Here is a 21011-nt window from a genome sequence, read left to right on the forward strand (position 1 = left end):
CTTCTCAATTCTTGTAAGAGAAAACCTTGTCATTGTCCTGACTCATAGTTGGTGAAAAACGAAAGTCGCATCAACTGTCAAGAGAACTGAGGCTGCACGCACCCATTTATATTCCAACAAAACAGGCTGCACGCACACATTTATATACCAATAGAACATACTGTCCTGGAGGGTTGGGAGCATTCATGAGTTACAAGTTGCTACGTTTTCTCTTTGTTTATGAGATATTAATTTGGTCAATTTAATTTTACAAAAACAGATATAACATACGAACTTTGATAAATTAATGGCCAGGTCATGTTTATGCACAGATCGAGGGATGCATCATTTGACACGAAAGTATACATTTCAACCAAAAAATCATTTGGCTTTGTCAGCATTTAATTTATTTCTGCAGTCGTGGTCGTGCTGACTGGGTCTGAATATCCTATTCCTATGACACTCCTGTAGTGGAAACAAATTTACAAGGACTTGGCTAAAAAGAATCCCAAAAACCAGGGCAGACGCTGCAGATCAGAGATACACCCTATACTACCCTCTGCAGTTAGTGACATATTGTGAATACACTTCAGTTGGGACATATGAAGACAGTCAAGTACAAGATGTTGCACCATTACGCAACTGCTTGAATTTGCCAAAGTACGGAAATAGCAACTACAATTTCCATCTGTCTTAGTTTACTTATCCAGTTTGTTTGACTTTTATATATAATTTAAGATGCATTGACCGCATAACTACGTTAATTATTTTTTAAATTTTCTTTTATGAATAAAAATTTAAGAAGTATATTTTTTTATTCAAAAAGGGAAAATTAGCATATATACGGTCAATGCATTTTAAATTACGTGCAAAAGTCAAACTGGACAAGTAAATATGGACGGAGAGAGTATATATTAAATGAATTTGAAGAATCATAAACTAGTGCTTTTTTTGTGGAGTCCCATAAACTTGTTGATGTTACAAAGTAAAGAACATCTTCTAAAGTTGTATTAATAAAGTAGGGAGATTGGAAATTCTTCTTAAAAGGTTATTGACAATTTACAACCAGGATCAAATCAAAAGCTAGATGAAGGCCCTGAAGACCATGCTCCTATACAGCTAATATTGGAATGCACTTGCAACCATGGCAGAGGCCAAAAAGAATCAACTTACACACACAGCAAGCACATTTTGACACAAAACTGCTATAAGGCACAAAACATGAACATTAGTATCACTCCAAGTAGGCTCACAACTCGGAATAAAATGGCTAATAAGCTCATGAATTCACATGGCAATAAATTTCTGTTCGAAGTTCTGCTTGTAACACTTGCGACGACCAGAATTGCAGCTCATCCGTCATCGAATCTAATCACCATCACTCACCTGCATCTCTGCAGAATTTTCTCTTGTTGGACTCGACTCGGGCTGTCGAGTAATTGGTTCATCATCCTCGGATTCTGACCATGCCCTCCGCTTCCTATTCGCAGCTGATGGATTTTCCACCTTTGATATATAAAGAAGAAAAAAATATACAAAAAGCTAAGCACAGATAATCTAATTAAATTAACAGGAAAAGAAGACATATATATATACACACACACACACACATACGAGCATATAATACATATCTATATATTGGGTTTGTTATATTTTTGACCTTAAAGCTAGGACTAATGTCCGAACATGTAATTTTTATACACATACTGCAGAGCATACTGCACACATTAGTTACAGAACTTTGCAGTATACACTGCAGTACATACATAAAAACTACACTGTCTAACATTAGTCCTAACTTAAGGTACTGCACCAAAATTTTGCCTACATATAGATTTTTATCTATACATACAGAAAAAAGAGAAAGAAAGGGAGAGAGATTACTGTGTCAGCCTCAGCATCAGAATCTTCCAGTCCAGCAGCTGCAAGAAGGTCCTGTGGATTCTCTTCAAATTCATCACCATCATCATTCATGGCATTATCAGTCTGCTTGTAGTTCCTATTCACATATTCGTCTTCCATTTCTTCTTGATCGTCAATGTCGCCTGCTTCCTCTGTCTCATAACGCGACTTCTTCTCTCGTTTTCTCTTTTTTTCCCCCTTTCTTCTCCTCTTTTCACCACGCCCACCATTTTCGTCTTCGGCATGTGTCCTATCCCTACGCTTGGAGGCAGAAGTGTGCTTCCATTGTTCCTGGTTCATATAAAAGACAAAAAAGGTTTATGTTGAAACAGAGGAAGTATCAGTTTGTTAAATAAAAAAAAAAAGCTATCTCTTTAGTACAGAAACAAAACAAAGCTTTACTCATATAGAATATAGAAACAGACAATGAATGCCTAATTGTCCATGCAACATCCAATCAGTCAAAATAGCGGCTAAGGCAAGTAATAGTGACGCTAGTAAAGCAGGAAATTTTAATGCTGCCTAGCAAACTACCACAGACTAAATAGTAGAAGTATACTGGAAATTGTTACTTCTTTCGACTTGTAAGTTAATGAAACAAACAGTAAGTCTGGTTCTGCAGCAGATTTAATTATATACAAAAGAAGGCAGCCTCAGACTGAGAAGAACACAACAGTACATAAGTCAGAAATTATAATTCTGCCTTGCAAGCTACCACAGACCAGGTAGTAATACATTGAAATTTGATACTTTCAATGTAACAACCCACACTTCCGGACTATTAAATTCTAAATCGAAAACTAAAAATAAAATATATTATTACTCGATAATTCTAATAGATCACGAAATTCAAAGCAGCGGTCAAACTCAATAATCAAAATCATAAAAATAGAGACGCAGCTCCACAAATCCGATAATAATTGTCTAACAGATAATTAAATTTATTCTCTAAAAACAAAATCTTTATTCTAATTCAAATAGCACAAAACGAAGCAGCACAGATCTCCACATAGTTCTCATTCCTTAATCTTAATATGCTCCAAATTCCGAACCTGAAATGTTAAAAGGGGTGAGCTACACAGCTCAGCAAGTACAAATTGACTAACTTTTAAACAGAAAAACAATGGGTGTTTTGATAAAACGATTTTTCTTAAAACAATAATAATTTTGTAAAACATTTTCTAAAATAAATCCAACCCAAAGTTTTATATTTTAAAATTCAGAATTTAAAACAGAACAGAGCAGAATTTATAACAGTACAGATTGTATAACAGATCTGAGCAGAATAAAACAGAACGAAACGATAATTCTTATAAATACCACAGTCTTGATCTACGGCCACACTTTGCCAGTAGCCGGCATCTAATTCTTATTCTTATTCTTTATACCACACTTTGCCAGTGGTCGGCATCTAAAGTTCAATAATTACGCGCCCTTAATAGGTATCTAAAGTTGCACACTTGTGCGCCTACTAAGGGTATCTAAGGCTAGTTCCGGAACTATAGCGTAAATTACGAACGGTTCGAAAACGTAGAGACTGGGTTCTAAAATTCACAAATACTTATATCTTATAATTTCGAAATCAAAGTTTTTATATCTTATATGAAATTAAAAACAGAACTGAAATATCTTTTCGGAAATTTAAAAGTAAGTCAAAAGGTACTTACCTCAAAGCCTGACCAGATCTGAATTTACTCTTTTTGACCCTCTAAACGATATTTTCTTGGAAAACACGAAACACGAAAGCTGAAGATAACGAAAAGACCTTTCTGAAAAGTCCAGAATCACTGAATTCTGACTTACGATGAATTTTCTACGAATTTTACAAGACAGCTGATTTTTGCTGAGAAAGTCCTACGAATTTTAATAATTAAAACGAGGAAGACGAATATGATCTATTTATAACAATAAAAAACCCTATTTCTTAACCTAGAAGTTATCCATATTAGAATCTGATCCAAATTCTAGGTCCATTAATCTAATTCAATTTTAAAATCCTAGTCCTTATCTAATTTTAATCCTTTTTATTCTATTATTCTATTATTAATCTAATTCTAAAAATTACAGGATATTACATACTACCCTCCTTAAAAAGAATTTGGTCCCCAAATTCACAACAATCCTATACGTCTACTGTTACTAATTTCCTACAGGTCAAACTTAAACTATGGTCCACAAATAACGCATCCTAGGGAATGTACTGGTCACATACCTAATACACTCCGAAAGACAACCTGCTCTGATACCAACTGTAACAACCCACACTTCCGGACTATTAAATTCTAAATCGAAAACTAAAAATAAAATATATTATTACTCGATAATTCTAATAGATCACGAAATTCAAAGCAGCGGTCAAACTCAATAATCAAAATCATAAAAATAGAGACGCAGCTCCACAAATCCGATAATAATTGTCTAACAGATAATTAAATTTATTCTCTAAAAACAAAATCTTTATTCTAATTCAAATAGCACAAAACGAAGCAGCACAGATCTCCACATAGTTCTCATTCCTTAATCTTAATATGCTCCAAATTCCGAACCTGAAATGTTAAAAGGGGTGAGCTACACAGCTCAGCAAGTACAAATTGACTAACTTTTAAACAGAAAAACAATGGGTGTTTTGATAAAACGATTTTTCTTAAAACAATAATAATTTTGTAAAACATTTTCTAAAATAAATCCAACCCAAAGTTTTATATTTTAAAATTCAGAATTTAAAACAGAACAGAGCAGAATTTATAACAGTACAGATTGTATAACAGATCTGAGCAGAATAAAACAGAACGAAACGATAATTCTTATAAATACCACAGTCTTGATCTACGGCCACACTTTGCCAGTAGCCGGCATCTAATTCTTATTCTTATTTCTTTATACCACACTTTGCCAGTGGTCGGCATCTAAAGTTCAATAATTACGCGCCCTTAATAGGTATCTAAAGTTGCACACTTGTGCGCCTACTAAGGGTATCTAAGGCTAGTTCCGGAACTATAGCGTAAATTACGAACGGTTCGAAAACGTAGAGACTGGGTTCTAAAATTCACAAATACTTATATCTTATAATTTCGAAATCAAAGTTTTTATATCTTATATGAAATTAAAAACAGAACTGAAATATCTTTTCGGAAATTTAAAAGTAAGTCAAAAGGTACTTACCTCAAAGCCTGACCAGATCTGAATTTACTCTTTTTGACCCTCTAAACGATATTTTCTTGGAAAACACGAAACACGAAAGCTAAAGATAACGAAAAGACCTTTCTGAAAAGTCCAGAATCACTGAATTCTGACTTACGATGAATTTTCTACGAATTTTACAAGACAGCTGATTTTTGCTGAGAAAGTCCTACGAATTTTAATAATTAAAACGAGGAAGACGAATATGATCTATTTATAACAATAAAAAACCCTATTTCTTAACCTAGAAGTTATCCATATTAGAATCTGATCCAAATTCTAGGTCCATTAATCTAATTCAATTTTAAAATCCTAGTCCTTATCTAATTTTAATCCTTTTTATTCTATTATTCTATTATTAATCTAATTCTAAAAATTACAGGATATTACATTCAAGTTTCAACTTATAGGTTAACCAAACAGAGGCCAATACTAGGTGTAACAGCAGATTTAAATTTTAAATGATTTACAAACTGTACGGGCAGCCTCAGATCGAGAACATGAAAATATAAAGACTAGCGTACAGGATAGTCTGATACCAAACATTGTGGACAAGCAAAATCAAGACTTCGATGAACATATAACTTAAAATGGATTGTCTTTAATTTGTACCTTCATACGCTCTAAATGCTCCTCCTGTTGCTTCATTTGCTTTAGCTCTTCCTCCTGTTTTCTTTTCTCCAACTGTTCCCAATATAAACATGAACTTACAGTTAGACAAACAGTGAAAATATTAAAGAGCGAAGTAGATAACATGAAAAACATTGACCTGCAGTTTTTTCTGTTCTTCAGCTTTGCGACGGTTTTCCTCGGCCAATGTAACCTGGCGTGCAAGTTCCTGTCTCTCCTTTATTTTCTGGTCTTCGCGCTCAGCTGCCTCTAGATGAACTTTTGCAGCCTCAAGTAAGTGCTTGCAATAACCAACATGTGTTTCTATTTTCTTTTCGTCAAATCCATGAATGTGAAGGTTAGAAGCTGCAGACAGCTGACTAAATAAACGGACTGCATTCGTTAGCTCGGCAACTGTTGCACGCACCTATTATACAAGAAAAAGCAAGCACCCACAAGGTTACTAGTAAATCAAAACATGCATATGTAAATTTATGATCAAATAGTCGCAACTTGCATATTTCAACATACATGCATAATGATCTTTGTTTTGTTCTGAATATATGATACAAGGAAAAGGGGAAGCACCTACACATTCTCTTGAGCTTTCCCAACAATAACTTTACATGTTTCACCAACCACTCACCTTGTTCAAATTACTAATAGATTGAATGTAAAAATTAAACCAAGACGGTAATTTGCATTTTTTACCTCTTCTACAGTCCTTTTTGTTTTCTGTAAAGTAGATGCTGAGAACTTCTGCAATGTTACACCAGCATCAAATCTCAAAGTGTAATTTGAAGGAGCCAAGTGAATTGCTCTTAGCAAAGTCCTTTTACAGTCTTGCCACTGTTCAGCTTCATAATGTGTACGAGCCAAATAAAGAAGCACATTACTATCTGTATTATAGAAAAACCTACGCAGACAATTTTGATACTGCAAAACAAAGAATAAGACATTGCAACTAACCATGTCAATATCCAGAAAAAAAAAAAAGAATTCTCATATAGGTGATATAAATCAAATAAATCGAAGAGGAACGAACCATCTTGATGGCCAGAGCGAAATCTCCTTGAGCAAAATGAATGTGTGCTAAATTAATCCACACACCTGGCATCTGGACAAAAATGCTTCCACTTGCAGCCTCTTGAACCTACAATTTAAAATTACAAACCTGTGTAAGACAATCGCAATGGTGCAGCTTTTTCTACAGCAACACCTAAAGCATTCAAAACTGTAAGACACAATCTAGCTGACCTGTGTAAGAAGTTCCTTTGCAACATCATAATGACCTTTTTCTGCCAATACCACACCAGCGCCATTGGCGGCATATAGATTTGAAGGATGCTGAACCAGAACCTGGTAACAATGTATATTAAGAAGAGTTATGAACATATGTTCTGCAGATTTTACCAGTATTCGAGCACATGTCTTAAAGTCGAGAATCACAGTAGCATGAAGACCCTGATCATGGGCTACAAGTGTAAAACATCAGTAATAAACTATTGTAGGCATTACAGAAGAACATTAAAGACAGTTTATCTTAGGGAAAAAGAAGATTATATTTAATATAAGGCAAACCTAAATAATGTGAACCAGAATACAGCCATGAATAAAACTAAAACATGTAAACAGAGAAAAAGAACTTTTGAATTGCAGCCCTCCATCCAATATAAATCTGAAAAATAGGAGGATGCAAGATGATCTCATATAGGTTAACAATTGATGGACAAACAACCTTATCCAAGAACAGTGCAATAATTTATCTCTAGAACATATTGGCATTACTATTGATTGTGAATCGCCAGAACTTGACTAAAAACAATGGTAAGATCATAACATGCGTCAATCAAATGCATGCCTTCCCAAAAGTAAGTACTAAATTCATTCAATCAAGAATAGATAAAGATTTTTAAAATATGAGTGACTGTGGCATCCACGGATGTATAATTACTTTAGTGTAAAGTTCTTTTGATTTCTCCAGATGTGTTGCTTCCAACTTTGCATTTCTTTTGTCAAAACGAACAGCTGCGAAGTAATTCCAGTTTCCCTATCAAATGTCAAAAAAAAAAATTACAAAAAAATCTACTAAATATAATCCAACAATCGACATCACTAAAGAGAAATAATACTAACATTAATGTACATTCCTTGATTTCTAAACTGCAGGCCTAATCATCTATACTTTTGGCAAGGAATGTACAGAAAACCACCAACAATGTATCACCCATCACAAATTGAGATTTTAACATATACCCACCAAACAAAGAGTAGCATAAGAATCTTTTCCATCGGTAGCATCATTGGCAGCTTTGAACGTTTCTTTTGCCTTGACCCAATCATCATTTTTAAGCTCCAAGTCACCAAGCATTAGTAATGCGTTTGAGCACTTTTCATCTACTTTTAAGGCATCACGAACCTGTTACATTAGAATACTAAATTTTTAGATAGCTTGCAAACAATAAACCAGGAAACAAGAAAGAACAATGGATAAATTTGAAATCTGGAGAATAGTTAACAACCAGTTTAATGCTTAGGTGAAAATCGTTTTGAGCTTTTGCGATAGCAGCGAGCCGGAGATAAGCATCTACGTACTCAGGATACTGTAAAAGAATTGGTTAGAAAATCTCCAGAAATACATACCAATGGAAACTTTACACACGGATTGTTAACACACACATGCACAGAAAAATTAGTATCATAAAATGACCATGATTGTGCCAAAATCTCTAACATACAATATAAACAACATAGGAAACTAGAAACAACATTTCTGCCCCCAACAAGGAAAAATAACCTTCACATTCAAGAAATCTCATAAAATGAAAAAAATCAGGTCCCTGTAGAAAAAGAACCAAGCAATTCCAAAAAAAAATTGTACCAAGAAAGCCTCAACAATCAAAAGGAATAGAAATGTTAAAAAAATATGTAATTAAACAACATTAACCTTCTTTACTAAAACCGATCATCACATTTTGTCCTTTTATCAAACCAAATTAAACTAGCCTTCTCATATCTTGCAAATCTCGGCCACGTCTGTCTAACATACTCTCTCAACAAGGAGCTATTTAGTCACAGAGGTGAAGTTCAATCTACTTATCTGCCTTGAAGTTGTTATAGCCTCTTTAAAGGTGAAAAAACAGTTGGCAAGTATAATTACACTTGAGCACATCACTTCAATAATAAAAGGTTTATGCATAACGTCACATCTTTATGAAGACTGAAAACCTAAAACTGCAAGAGGCAAATTCAAAAGTCAACGGACTATATACCTTAAACAAAATCAGACGGTATAATATGCTAGCCATTTCTGTTTTGTGCAAATGCTCTAGCAGTAAACCAAGGTTGAAGAGTGTTGCAATCTTAATCCAAGGCAGTTCTACAGAAATGCCGGCTTCCTCAAGCTGGTTGAACAACTGGGTGTCCCTATACTTCTCAATAGATGCACTAGCATCCAACGGCTTGTACAATGCTTCAATAATAGGCTGCTGTCCACTGTTCTTAGTATTAATATCAATTAACTTTCGCCATAGACCATCACCTAGAGCCTCCTTGAATGCCTCTTCAGCAGGCTAAAAATTAGATACGATGAAGTTATCTGTCAAAAATCTGAGTAATATTTAAAACTGTATATACTCAGCAATTCTCCATGCATGCAAGTAAAACAAGAATTTGCAGACCTCGTACTCTTCCCTTTCAAAATGAATGACGCCAATGTTATTGAGCAGATCTATTGGTATTTCTTCATGACCCTTTTTCAATAGACTACGTGCCTGTAGGAAAAAGACCACTTAAGCAAAATTTCATGAAAAATACGACATGATTAAAAAAATAGGTAAGTGTTCTGGGTGTAGTGATGCAATAAATAAACAAAGCATTTCGAATAGGTCAAAAGGGGGATGCAGCAACCTTAAATTATATTAATACATTGTTTATATTATTTAGAAATTGAATATACAAGATCTGAACTCCCCTAAATTTCTAAAAAACTATAAAAGCCCCATGACTTTTACGAATTAAAAACAGCCCCTTATTTTCTATAATTTGCACAAATATATGTTTCCATGCGATGAACATGTCTTAATTTAATTGTCACATATTGCCAGTGATTACATTATGACTTTTCACGTGAAGTATCTGCTACAGTGCTAGTAGATACTTTATTTTAAAAGATGCTAATTTAGTTACATATTCCATTGAGGATGATCTCTAAGAAAAATACACTATTTAAGTTGCTCGCTGCACACCAAAAGAATACACTTACTAAAAAAGTATACAAACCATAATAGCAGACATGCTATGTAGACGAGGTCATGACAGCTGTTAGCTCCATTGCCAAAAACAAAAAGTTTACAGCTAAATAAGCCCTAGCTGTTATTTTTTTAATTGGCAGAGTGGCAATACAAGCAGGCAAGAAAATTACAAAGTAGAAAGAGTTATTACAGTTTTAAAGGCATCTAAAGCAGCTCCAGCATCAGTTGAGATTAGTAACTCTCCCAGATTTATAAATGCCTGTACAAAGTCAAGTGAAAGAAAAGGGAAGTCGGAAGTTATTAGCAAGACTTGATGACAAGCACCCCTGGAAATTGTGCCATACTATTTTCACGTCACACACTGATACTATGTTTCAAAAAAAAAGCAAATTTTGAATGTAACCATTCATCATGTATAATGAAGATAAACAAAACAAAACAATTACTAAATATTGGTGCAAATTAGATGATAGAGATTTTACGCAGATGCAAAACAATCAATTAGTAAAGAGAAATCAAACACTTCACAGCTAATTCCAGTAAAATAGATGAATTCCGTGTGTTAACCCCAATTTCCCAAAAACAGCATTGATCAGAAGTGCATACTGTAATATGAATTAGAGAACTATTTGATTACCTCAGCATCACGTGGATGGAACTTTGTAGCTTTTTTCAGGTATTCCAAGGCCTTCTCATTCTGTCCAAGCTGAAGGAATATATGACCAACAGCCTGTATGATTTGACGTGGAAAAAAGTCAATACAGTATATATATAGCTTTGACATGTGGGATTGAAAGACAGTGCAATAATTATATAGTTATAACAAAACAAATTTACAAGCAATTATAGTAAGCGAAGAAAAGAACTAGGTGCAAGAATAAAAGAAATTAACCAAAAAATCTTTTAACAAACTCACTTTCAGTGTCTCACAGTTTTCAGGGGCCACCTCCAAAACTTTTTCATAGTTTGAAAGGGAACTCCTCAAATCTCCCAAATGCAATTGAACTTGTGCGAGGCCTGTGGAAGGTAAGCACTATTATTTCTGAGCTGTCATAGATAATTTTTTTATTGAAAAACTTTAACATAAAATAAAAAACGAAAAAAGAAATAAAGTAATGCTTAATCATTTACCCCCCCCCCCCCCCCCCGCCCTGCAATTTTTCACATTTTCTATATTGGATGTCCCTCTCATTCTTTACATTTCTAAAATCTTTGAAAGTAGTATAGTTTTAACAATTTAAAAACTATTTTGACCCACTACTTCCCTCCACCTTTCTAATCTATTGTAATTTATTTGCTAAATATTGATTGGTCCCACTAGTTTACACACTATCTTCATCTTTCTTAACCTCATGTGCTCAATCAAATGTAAAAAAAATTGGTCTGGGCTGAGATAGTATTCTTTATTGGTTAGCAGGTAACATATGCCAGGCAAGGTTTAGGTAAACATTTTTTTACATAATATAAATTCTTATTAAATTACATTTGTAACAAAAATTAAATATATTCTACAAGAAATTATATAATTAGTAAGGATATTCGTTGTTCGATAAATGATAATACAAAACTGAATGCAGGATTATTTTATTCATACTTCAAGATACACTACTAGATAATAATTTATTAGTAACTATGAAATTTTAGTTAATAGTTATATATAATTAACAAATATTAAGTTTCTAAGTTATCGAATTATGAAATAGGTACGAATAATATATTTTAAATATATAACCAAATTTATACGTTGCTAGATATAAAAATCATAAATTATAGAATTTGGAATTTTAGCAGAAAAAAAAAACTATATATTAAATTTTATTATACTTACTAACAGTATTTTTTCTATCTATCTTTATTCCTTTATATGGGTACATCTGAAACTTAACCTTTTCCGGTTATTAAATTCCTGTAATAATTTGTTTAAGCAACACATAAGATTTAAAAAAGGACAGAAAACCGGACGATGGTGTTAATTCCACAATTCTGGTAAATACTTTAGCAAGATTCTAGAGAAAAATGTTGGAAAATAAATTTATAATTGAACTCGAAAATTCTGCTAGGATTCTAATTGGAAAATTATTAACAAAATATTTATATTTGTAATTCTAATAGGATTTTAAATATTAAATTAAAATAGAAGTTGCTAAATACTATACATAACCTTCGAATGAAATATAGAATAAAACAAATTTAATAAGTAATTTGCGAATTCAACTAAGATTCAACTGAAAATATTTTACACAATATATTAATGATTCTAATTTTAATATAATAAGTTAAAATCATCTGTTTCATATATCATACTACATATATTCTTAACCAAGTGACGTACTACATACCCATTAAGAAAGTGTTTTTTTCTTTTCTCAAAACAACCAATATGAAGTTATTCTGTTACAGTATCACTATCATAATTGGTTTAACCAACATTTGAGATAATAAAGAGAGGGTATTAATACCATGGTAAATGATTAAGTACTAGCATCCTAATGAAAAGTGTAAAAAAACTATATTTACAATCAAATCTGTAGATCCTAATAAGATCCGAAGGAAAATTTTATAATATATATTAGTTTGGAATTCTAAGAGGATTCCAATGTCATAAATTTTAACAATTTTTATTAGATGCTATAACTATAAATAATTAAATTTATAACTATATAGGTCGAGTCTAATATGTAAGTTTCCTAATGTAAGTTTTTCTGAAAAAAATTCCAGTATGCAACTCGTCATCTATCTACCTAAGCAGTGGCGTTACCAGTTGTGGGGGCTAGGTCAACTTCAATTTTATAAACTAATACGTATAATACTCGTGTGATCTTTTCTCTATGTAGGGGCAGGAGATATAGATCCCACTAATCCCTATCAGTGTCATTAAACGCGACATGTGCACTAAAACGCAAAGGCCTCCTGGAGCATAAGCGCAATGCAAGAAGCGCGCTTTTTAGAAAGAGCATAAGAGTTGAAAAAAATGCATAAACCATAATTTTAACATGTCATAAGCAAATTATGTTGTCATAAAAGATGTTAATGATTCACCAGATTCAAAATCAAGGCACAAATATGAAGTCATGGTAACAAAATAAAGACAGAGAATCAACTACAAGCCCTATAGATTGGTTCTGGTCTTCTCACCAGTTGACAACTTAACATAGCCAAAAATCATCTCCAGGCTCTTTTTGAAGATTTTGAAAATCTACAAAAAGGCTCTTTTTGAAGATTTTGAAAATCTTGTAGATTTTCAAAATATTCATCCTGACTATCCTAAAATCGTTCTCGGTTAATTGCCTGCGTTGTATCATTCGTGTGTTTCTATATTTATTTGTATGTCTGTATCGTATCATTCATGTAATGTATATCTGTTGGCTGACTTAAATTTTAGGGGTTTGTTATGACTTGGTTCCTTAAAAACAACCCAACAGTCCAGCCACCACCAGCACACACACAGTCAACAAAAAACAAAAAAGTGCGCTTTTCTAGCGCTTCTTGCACATTGCTAAAGCGCTCAAAGCGCACAGAAACGTGTGCTTCAGTGAAGTTGCATTGCATAACCAAAGCAAAGCGCTTTAGGCTCGCATCGCATAGGCGAGCGCATATGCGCCCTTTTAATAACACTGAACACTATGTAGCTCCTCCAATTATGAATTACCATTGATGTCATGAAATGGAATCACCTAATATAATCTAAGTTACTCCAAACTCACCGGAACAGGCGGCCATACCTCTGTCGACACGACACGACACGGGACACAACACGGGATACGTGCCGGATTCGTCTGTGTGAAATCGGATCCTTCATCGTCGCCGGAATTTTTTGGCCGGTGGCCGGAAAAAATTTCAGGTTTCCCGAAAAATTGCAAGGTTATTAGTGATATGAAGCTTACTATAAACATGTTTGCAGGTCCCATATATATATATATTTGAACCAATTATTTTCATCAGATCTGATGAAAATGGAACGGAAAAGATGGGGTGGGTGGGTGTAGAAAGATGAAGAGGAAGAGAGACGTGCTAACCGAAGAAGACGAAGTTAACACATTTTGTTTCTTTATAAAGGTGTCATATATGCAGATGTATATATTTATGTTTGTGGAACGAATCTAGACCGTCCATTGTCCAGGTTCATTTAACATTACTTTTTTCAAGAAATGGTGGGCCACCTGGAATGCATATCTTAGATCAAGTCCAATGCAAGATGTTATTTAGCTATAGCTATTGCTATAATTTGGCATCAAAAAGTGTCTTTTGGTGCTAAAACAAAACTTCAACTCCAATGCTAGATGCATTTTGAAACCAAATATTTCCTAATTTACCTCAATTTTGTCACTTCCCCTAAGTTTCATTTGAAGTACAACAATATACATCTCATTTGTAGTAGTTTGATGATGTGGTTAGATGCATCCTTGGTTTCAAATTTAGAACCAAGGATGCATATATGCCAAGTATAGAACTCCTTTGAAATTGAAATTTTTGACATTTGATTTCAAATTATAGAAATGGCACCACTAATAGCATTGCATTGGACCTGCTCTTAAAAGTTAAAAGCAATAATACAAAATATATACACAATATACACAGCAAATTATGTCCATGATACAACATTTCAATAACAGAGGACTATTAAATTTTATTTATTCACAAAATTAAATAAAAAAAATATTGAAACTAATTTGGACAATAACTTTGAATATTTTACTTAATATAATGTTTTCAATAAATAACTTAATAATAATATATATATAGTATATATATTTATATATTATTTAAATTAAAAAAATCCCGTGTCCCCGTACCCGTGTCCAAAATTCGGACGGTGTCCCTGTGTCCTAAAATCTATGTTACTCGGACTCTTCATTTTACCTCCGAGTATCCGTGTCGGACACTCGACCCTTGGACATGGACATTCGGACTCGGACACTTATTTCAAGCCCAAAACATGTATATTTTTCAAAATGTTGCCGAGTCCGATACCTGGACACGTGTCCACGTCGGACACTTCTAGCCGAGTCCGATTAACATAGCCTAAAATTTTCAAAAAATCGAATCCGACACTCGGATGTGTCGTGTCCGACTCTCCGTACCCGAGTCGCAGTAACCTAGAATATAATAATACTATTCTTAGCAGAAATAACAATGGACAGCTAGAAAGCCAAATGAGTGTGGTTACAGCACGTAAAAAGTATAGATGACGAGGCACAATGATAAGCAGCTTCGAAATTCACTCACCATAATAAGGTAACACAAACTCCCTAGGCTTATCAATTTCTTTTACAGAGGCCATGTAGTACAGTCCAGCCTTTTCAAAGTCCCCCTACAGTAGTAGATTAGAAAATTAATATCTTAACATTATGTTAACAAAATTATCTTGATTTTTACTAATTTTCAGTTTTTCACACAACTTCAGTAATTACAAAGTGCAAGTGGCCTCAATAACAGTAAATGGATAGTTGTAGCAAAAAAAATTGGAGTTAAAACGAAGGGAAAAGGTATGAGACCACTAACATTCATATCATCACTATGGAAAAGAGGAGATGAAAACCCACCTTAGATGAAACTATAGGCAAACGAGATTAAGCTAATAATAAACATAAGAGGTTAAATCTTACACACCTTACTATGGTAAGAACGTGCAAGGTTATAGTAAGAGTGTGCCCTAGTTGGCCCATGATTAGTTACAGCAAGAGCAGTTTCAGTGAGCTGCTCAACCAGAAAATGCTGACCAGTAAAGAAGAAATGATTTGCTAGATAATTAAGTGATGTTGCACAGTACGGATAAAATTCAAAAGCTCTTTGCATCTTTTCCATTCCTCTTCTAATACCACCAGCTGTGTGCAGAAAATTAACACCAAAGTTCAAATCAAAATGATATATTCAGCTACAGAATGTGATATTCAATTGGTATATGCACGATAGGGATACATGTGTGTGTGTTGTGCATTTCAAATTCCTAGGCAATATAAAATAATTCACCTTCATTAATTTGCAAGTCCAAAATTCCAAGGGCAACAAGAGCCTCGACATTTTCGGGGTCCAACTACAGAATTGTCAAATAAAACGTTAGCACCAGCACATAATGTGCAGTAAACAGAGAACATTGATCCAACACAAAAAGGTTCATTTCCCTTGCCTGCAAAACACGTTGAAATGCTTGCTTAGCCTTTTCATGTTGACCCAACTTATAACGACACATGCCAATGCCAAGTCTTACAGCTGCAGGGCACTCTGGATTTACTTGCAAGGCCCTCTTTACAAACATTACATTTGAACAGTCAATAGATGGTAACAAAATCTCTATTAAATAGGACAAAAAAAAATGCCCCCCCACCTCCCACCACAGAACCAACCATCACACACTTACCACATAAGGTTCCGAATCAACCAAATTAAGTTTAAATCTTTAACTACAAAACTTTGCTGACTTTTTTATTGCGTCCAATACATATCAAAAGATTGACAAACCTTGTACAACTCCAGAGACTCCAAATATTTGCCACGGCTGAACTGGACACATGCCTGTGAAAATGCAGATCCAGTTAACATCAATAGAAAACAACAGATTCAATTAAAATCTGCTCTCCATGGTTGGGAAATGGCTAGAGAAATTTATTCACTCATGAATCGCAATACAGTAGTAAGAGAGCTTTTTGGACCAATCTGAAATAACATATTGCATTTTATACCCTTCTGTCATTCTAAAACCAATTTGTCTATATGGGATACACGAACATTTCTGGCACTTGTGTCACTTGATATAATTTATATGGTCGGCAAGAAAATTGAAGAAAGTTGTGCATTAAGGTTTCACTTACATATACTTACGGACAATCATAAATGTATGTTCTCGTTAAAGAGCTAATCAATAAGTGATCGAATGACTTCCAACTCATTAGAGGAAAAACACATTAGTGACCTTAGTCAACTACTGCATATGTATGATATATTGTTCCACAACACCTAATAACTATCAAAAAAGTTGTGCTAAGAGGAAATGCTGACAACAGTGCATACCTGACCAAGAAGTGCTGGAACATGTTCCCTGTCTCCGTCCAATACAATCCTAAATGCAGCAGATGCCTGGTCTAAATCACCTTTAGCAAGTAAAAGTTGACCTACAAGCAAGCACAGTGAAAATGATGTGTTACATTAAAAAAATGCATATCTGTATAACACATATTGGCTTCGTAGAGGATCCATGCATATTGCAAAGTCAAATTCCACACGTATACACTCTCTTTATAAACTCTTCCAGGGTAAGGAAAATAAAGAATGGCATCACCGGTCAATGAAACTTGAACATTAAACTAAGTTAACCAAACCTTAAACTTGAACATCAAACATGCTTGCAACTATGAACAAAGAATTCTTCAGGATACACGTCCATATAGGTTGACAGAATACGGAGTGCATAGAGGCAAAACAAGGCGCATTACATGATTATATGGTGCTGCTTTAATATATCAATGAAATGGAACAAGAACTTGGATGGCCAAACTGTCAGGAATAGCAGTATATTAAGTAATAGATAAGATTAAGGGCATATGTGTCTTTTACTAAGTAGCTGTCATGGGTTGTTATGTATGAGGACTATATAAGTACACTTTTGGCAGTACTGTTATTATTATGCATTATATGAGAAAATAGAATGTTATTCCACCAACCCTCTCTCTCCCCTTTCTTTTCTTCCTGCCTAAATTACCTCTTATCTCTCTTTTCTGTCTAACTCTCCCTCATTTCTACCTTATCTCCTTCTGATTTCCCTGTTTCTTTGCTGTTTATCACTATCTTAGCTTGATATTTACCCTATATAATCAGAAAACACCAAAAATAGCTTCAAAACTAGTCAGGAATTCATCGATTCCTGACACAAACCTAGAAAACTATGTTAGTATATTATGAGTACTACTAAAACCAAACAATTCCCAATGCTTATTATCTTTCAGATCTCCTCTGCCTTCCCCTCAACGTTTAATTGTTTCGGGTTGTAAATATATGTGAAAAAAGGCTGAGCCAACTAATGTAACTTCAGTAAATGATTATACAGGTACAAATCCAATTATAGTTACTAATTGACAGAAAATAATTAAATTAATTACTACCTCCATCCCATTGGGATATATACGTGCACTGTTTGCACGTATTTCGAGGTTTCTATAAAATATAGTTTCATAATATTTTTTTCAAATTTTTTTTTTGAATAAAAGTTTAAACATAAAACTTTAATTCAAAAAAATAATAATTTAAAAATATATTATGGAACTATATTTTAAACGAGTATTGAAAAGCGTGCCAAAAAGTGATGTACAGAATCTAATGGGACAGAGGGAGTATTACTTATCTTATATTTTTATGACGAGGACCATAAAATAATTAAATTAATTATTACTTATAATATATTATTATGAGTTATTAGCAGAAAAACACAACAAACTTTATGATTTTTTGCAATATAACCTATAAACTTATTTCTCACACATAAACCCAACGAACTTAGTAAAATTATGAAAGTAAACTAATCATGATAAACTATTACTGCTTATGTTATTTATTTTTGTCAACTCATATCAACTAATCCATATTGAGTTAAAATACATAATAATTATTAATCAAATCATTCATTAGATATTAAAAAAAATTTACAATGCACATCATTATTTTTATTGTTTTATTATTTAGATATAACTAGTTTGTAATTAATAATTATATTATCTAATTAGGAACATTCTAGATTATAGATAATATTAGTAGAATAAAGTAAAGGAATTGTTTCCTTTAATTAATTATGGTAACATATATGATATACACATAGACAAGTATTTAGTTTTCAGAAAATTACTTGGCTTCCAAGTAATAGTTATCTAAAATATAGATAATATTAGTAGAATAAAGTAAAGGAATTGTTTCCTTTAATTAATTATGGTAACATATATGATATACACATAGACAAGTATTTAGTTTTCAGAAAATTACTTGGCTTCCAAGTAATAGTTATCTAAAATATATAATATCATGTAATCTTTTATTATAATTTAGACTTGAATATTTATGAATTAAAGTTGGGGATTAATTGTATGTTTGATGCGATTCTTAGCAGAGATAGGTGTTTTATTACCCTTGTCCTACATCATCTTGTGTGCATTTCTCAAACACAATATAGGCATTAATGAGGATACACAGGCACAGGACATTCAAGAACAAGTGTTCATTAATAGAAAGCAGCGAAAGTAAGGATACCTTTGCCAACCCAAGTAGAAGACTCGTGCATATCTATTCTTGACGCCTTATTGTAGTATTGTGTAGCTTTAATAAAATACTCCTCCTTTTCTCGTTTGGTCTCAATTTTTCCCAGGTGGCTATAGTAGGCTCCTAGAGCATTTAATATGGCAATCCTCTCATATCTTACATCAGCATAGTATTCATCAATCTCTGCAAGTCATGAACGCTATTAACAGGCCACACATATTCAAAAGCAGGAAAGATACCATACCATCTGGATCTAGTTATCTTTAACATACTTAAACATGGCCTCATAAGAAACCAAATTTCGCAAAAGAGACATACCAGGACTAGACCCTTCTTCCAAAATTTGGCGAAATTGCTCAACCTTTCCTTGTTTGAAGTACTCCCTCTTTATCAAAACCAGTTAAAACTGTTAGAATAAGAACTGATTCCACCAAACCATTATATATCATACTGCATTATTAATGTTCAGTGGAATCGGATACATGTAGCTTAGTATGTCACCCTGAATCTTAAACTTTGCTCAAGTACCCGTGTCGGACACTCGACACTCGGACATGGGTATGGACACTCGGACGCCTATTTTAGGCCTACAATATGTAAAAATTTAAAATTTATTGCCAAGTCCGATGCTTGGACAAGTATTCATGTTGGACACTTTTAGCCAAGTACGGGTAAAATAGGTAGCATATTGAAGCACTGGGTGTTGAATTCTCAAATTTAAAAAAAAAAAAAAAAAATCAGACACAGAGTGTGCAGACCCATAATGGCAGTATAACATAAAATCTAATTCAGTCACTCAATTTTCTGAAATAATTAATATCCTAGATCATTAAATAGGTTCCTGCCCTTCCCACTAAATTTAATATCCCCGCCCGCGCCAAATTTATGTCTTAAGTTCATATTCCAGTTCAAAGAGACGTTCATTAAAACAAAATACTATCTCATAAACTCAATTAATGTTATTGACCAATGTTGCTACCTAGAGTCCTCGAGCAACTGATTTATCTATTTCTCCCTTGGTCCACATAATTAACAGTCAGAAAAACAAAATAAAACTAATTTTACTTTATCATATGCAATTCCAAAACGTGAGTCAAATCGACTGATTAATCAAACAGGATTCAAACAATAACTCAAGTAGATAATCAAATAGAAAACTTGAAATTAAGCAGAGAGAAGATCTATGAAAAATTAGATTATATATATCACGATATCACGAGAGAGAGAGAGAGGGAGAAAGGGGGGAGAGAGAGAGAGGACTCACAGCAATGATGAGCCAGAGATCGAGAGGAGCTTGTTCGGCTTTTAAGATATCGAGAATGTCGTTGGCGTCCCTGGGAAGCTGATCGAGAGAGACTCTGACCTCCTCCTCGGAGTTCTGTACCGGAATATACACACACGCCATTCTTCAACTCAAATTTTCGACCCAATTAAACCCTCTGCCTTTTACTTCTATGGGTTTGGGGTTTCACAACGGAGGAGGACAAACTGATTTAGCTAAACATAAAAACAAATCAAAACAACAAGAAGCCGCGAGGCAATATTTGTGAACAGAACCCTTTATATCGTATATAGAATGGGCTTTTTAATTATTTGATCCAATTAAACCTAATGTTTTTAATTACTTTATTATTGCCCTCAGATTATAATAGTTTACATAGCAGCCGTTGGATTAAACATCTCGAATAGTATTCCCTATTTTTATTTTCTGAAATATAATTAAATAATAGTTATCTAAAATATAGGAAATTAAAAAATAATTTTATTACTCCAATAATTTTACTTGTATAGGTAGGTTACCTACATCTTCTTTTTTAAAATAGTATATTGTTATTATTTTATTAGTTA

At 33.5% G+C, this 21011-nt stretch overlaps 1 protein-coding gene across 1 annotated transcript; it reads right to left on the reverse strand.

Moving 5' to 3' along the window:
* Window positions 1-974: 974 nt before the first annotated feature.
* LOC141724543 (protein CTR9 homolog) lies at window positions 975-20706 on the reverse strand. The gene is made up of 24 exons (XM_074526716.1): window positions 20428-20706; window positions 19482-19548; window positions 19155-19346; window positions 16932-17032; window positions 16383-16436; window positions 16051-16167; window positions 15894-15957; window positions 15534-15748; window positions 15150-15234; window positions 10840-10940; window positions 10561-10653; window positions 10114-10182; window positions 9351-9443; window positions 8943-9242; window positions 8193-8273; window positions 7931-8089; window positions 7625-7720; window positions 6928-7029; window positions 6716-6823; window positions 6382-6606; window positions 5831-6097; window positions 5674-5745; window positions 1864-2172; window positions 975-1485 (listed from the first exon to the last, which is right to left on the reverse strand). Exons 1-24 carry the CDS (start codon window positions 20566-20568, stop codon window positions 1348-1350), a joined length of 3249 nt encoding a protein of 1082 aa, XP_074382817.1. The 5' UTR covers window positions 20569-20706; the 3' UTR covers window positions 975-1347.
* Between the last annotated feature and the right edge of the window lie 305 nt (window positions 20707-21011).

Source organism: Apium graveolens, chromosome 5 (assembly GCF_009905375.1).
Source record: "Apium graveolens cultivar Ventura chromosome 5, ASM990537v1, whole genome shotgun sequence".
NCBI classification, from domain to species: Eukaryota; Viridiplantae; Streptophyta; class Magnoliopsida; order Apiales; family Apiaceae; genus Apium; species Apium graveolens.

What these genes read in the sequence shown, in the direction of transcription:
- LOC141724543 (XM_074526716.1), bottom strand. Translation starts at nt 20,568, where the DNA reads ATGGCGTGTGTGTATATTCCGGTACAGAACTCCGAGGAGGAGGTCAGA. An exon ending in GGACTTGCAAATTAATGAAG is followed by an intron (nt 15,749 to 15,893) that starts GTGAATTATTTT and finishes TTCTGCACACAG; the next exon opens with CTGGTGGTATTAGAAGAGGA. An exon ending in TCGCTCTGGCCATCAAGATG is followed by an intron (nt 6,607 to 6,715) that starts GTTCGTTCCTCT and finishes TTTGTTTTGCAG; the next exon opens with TATCAAAATTGTCTGCGTAG.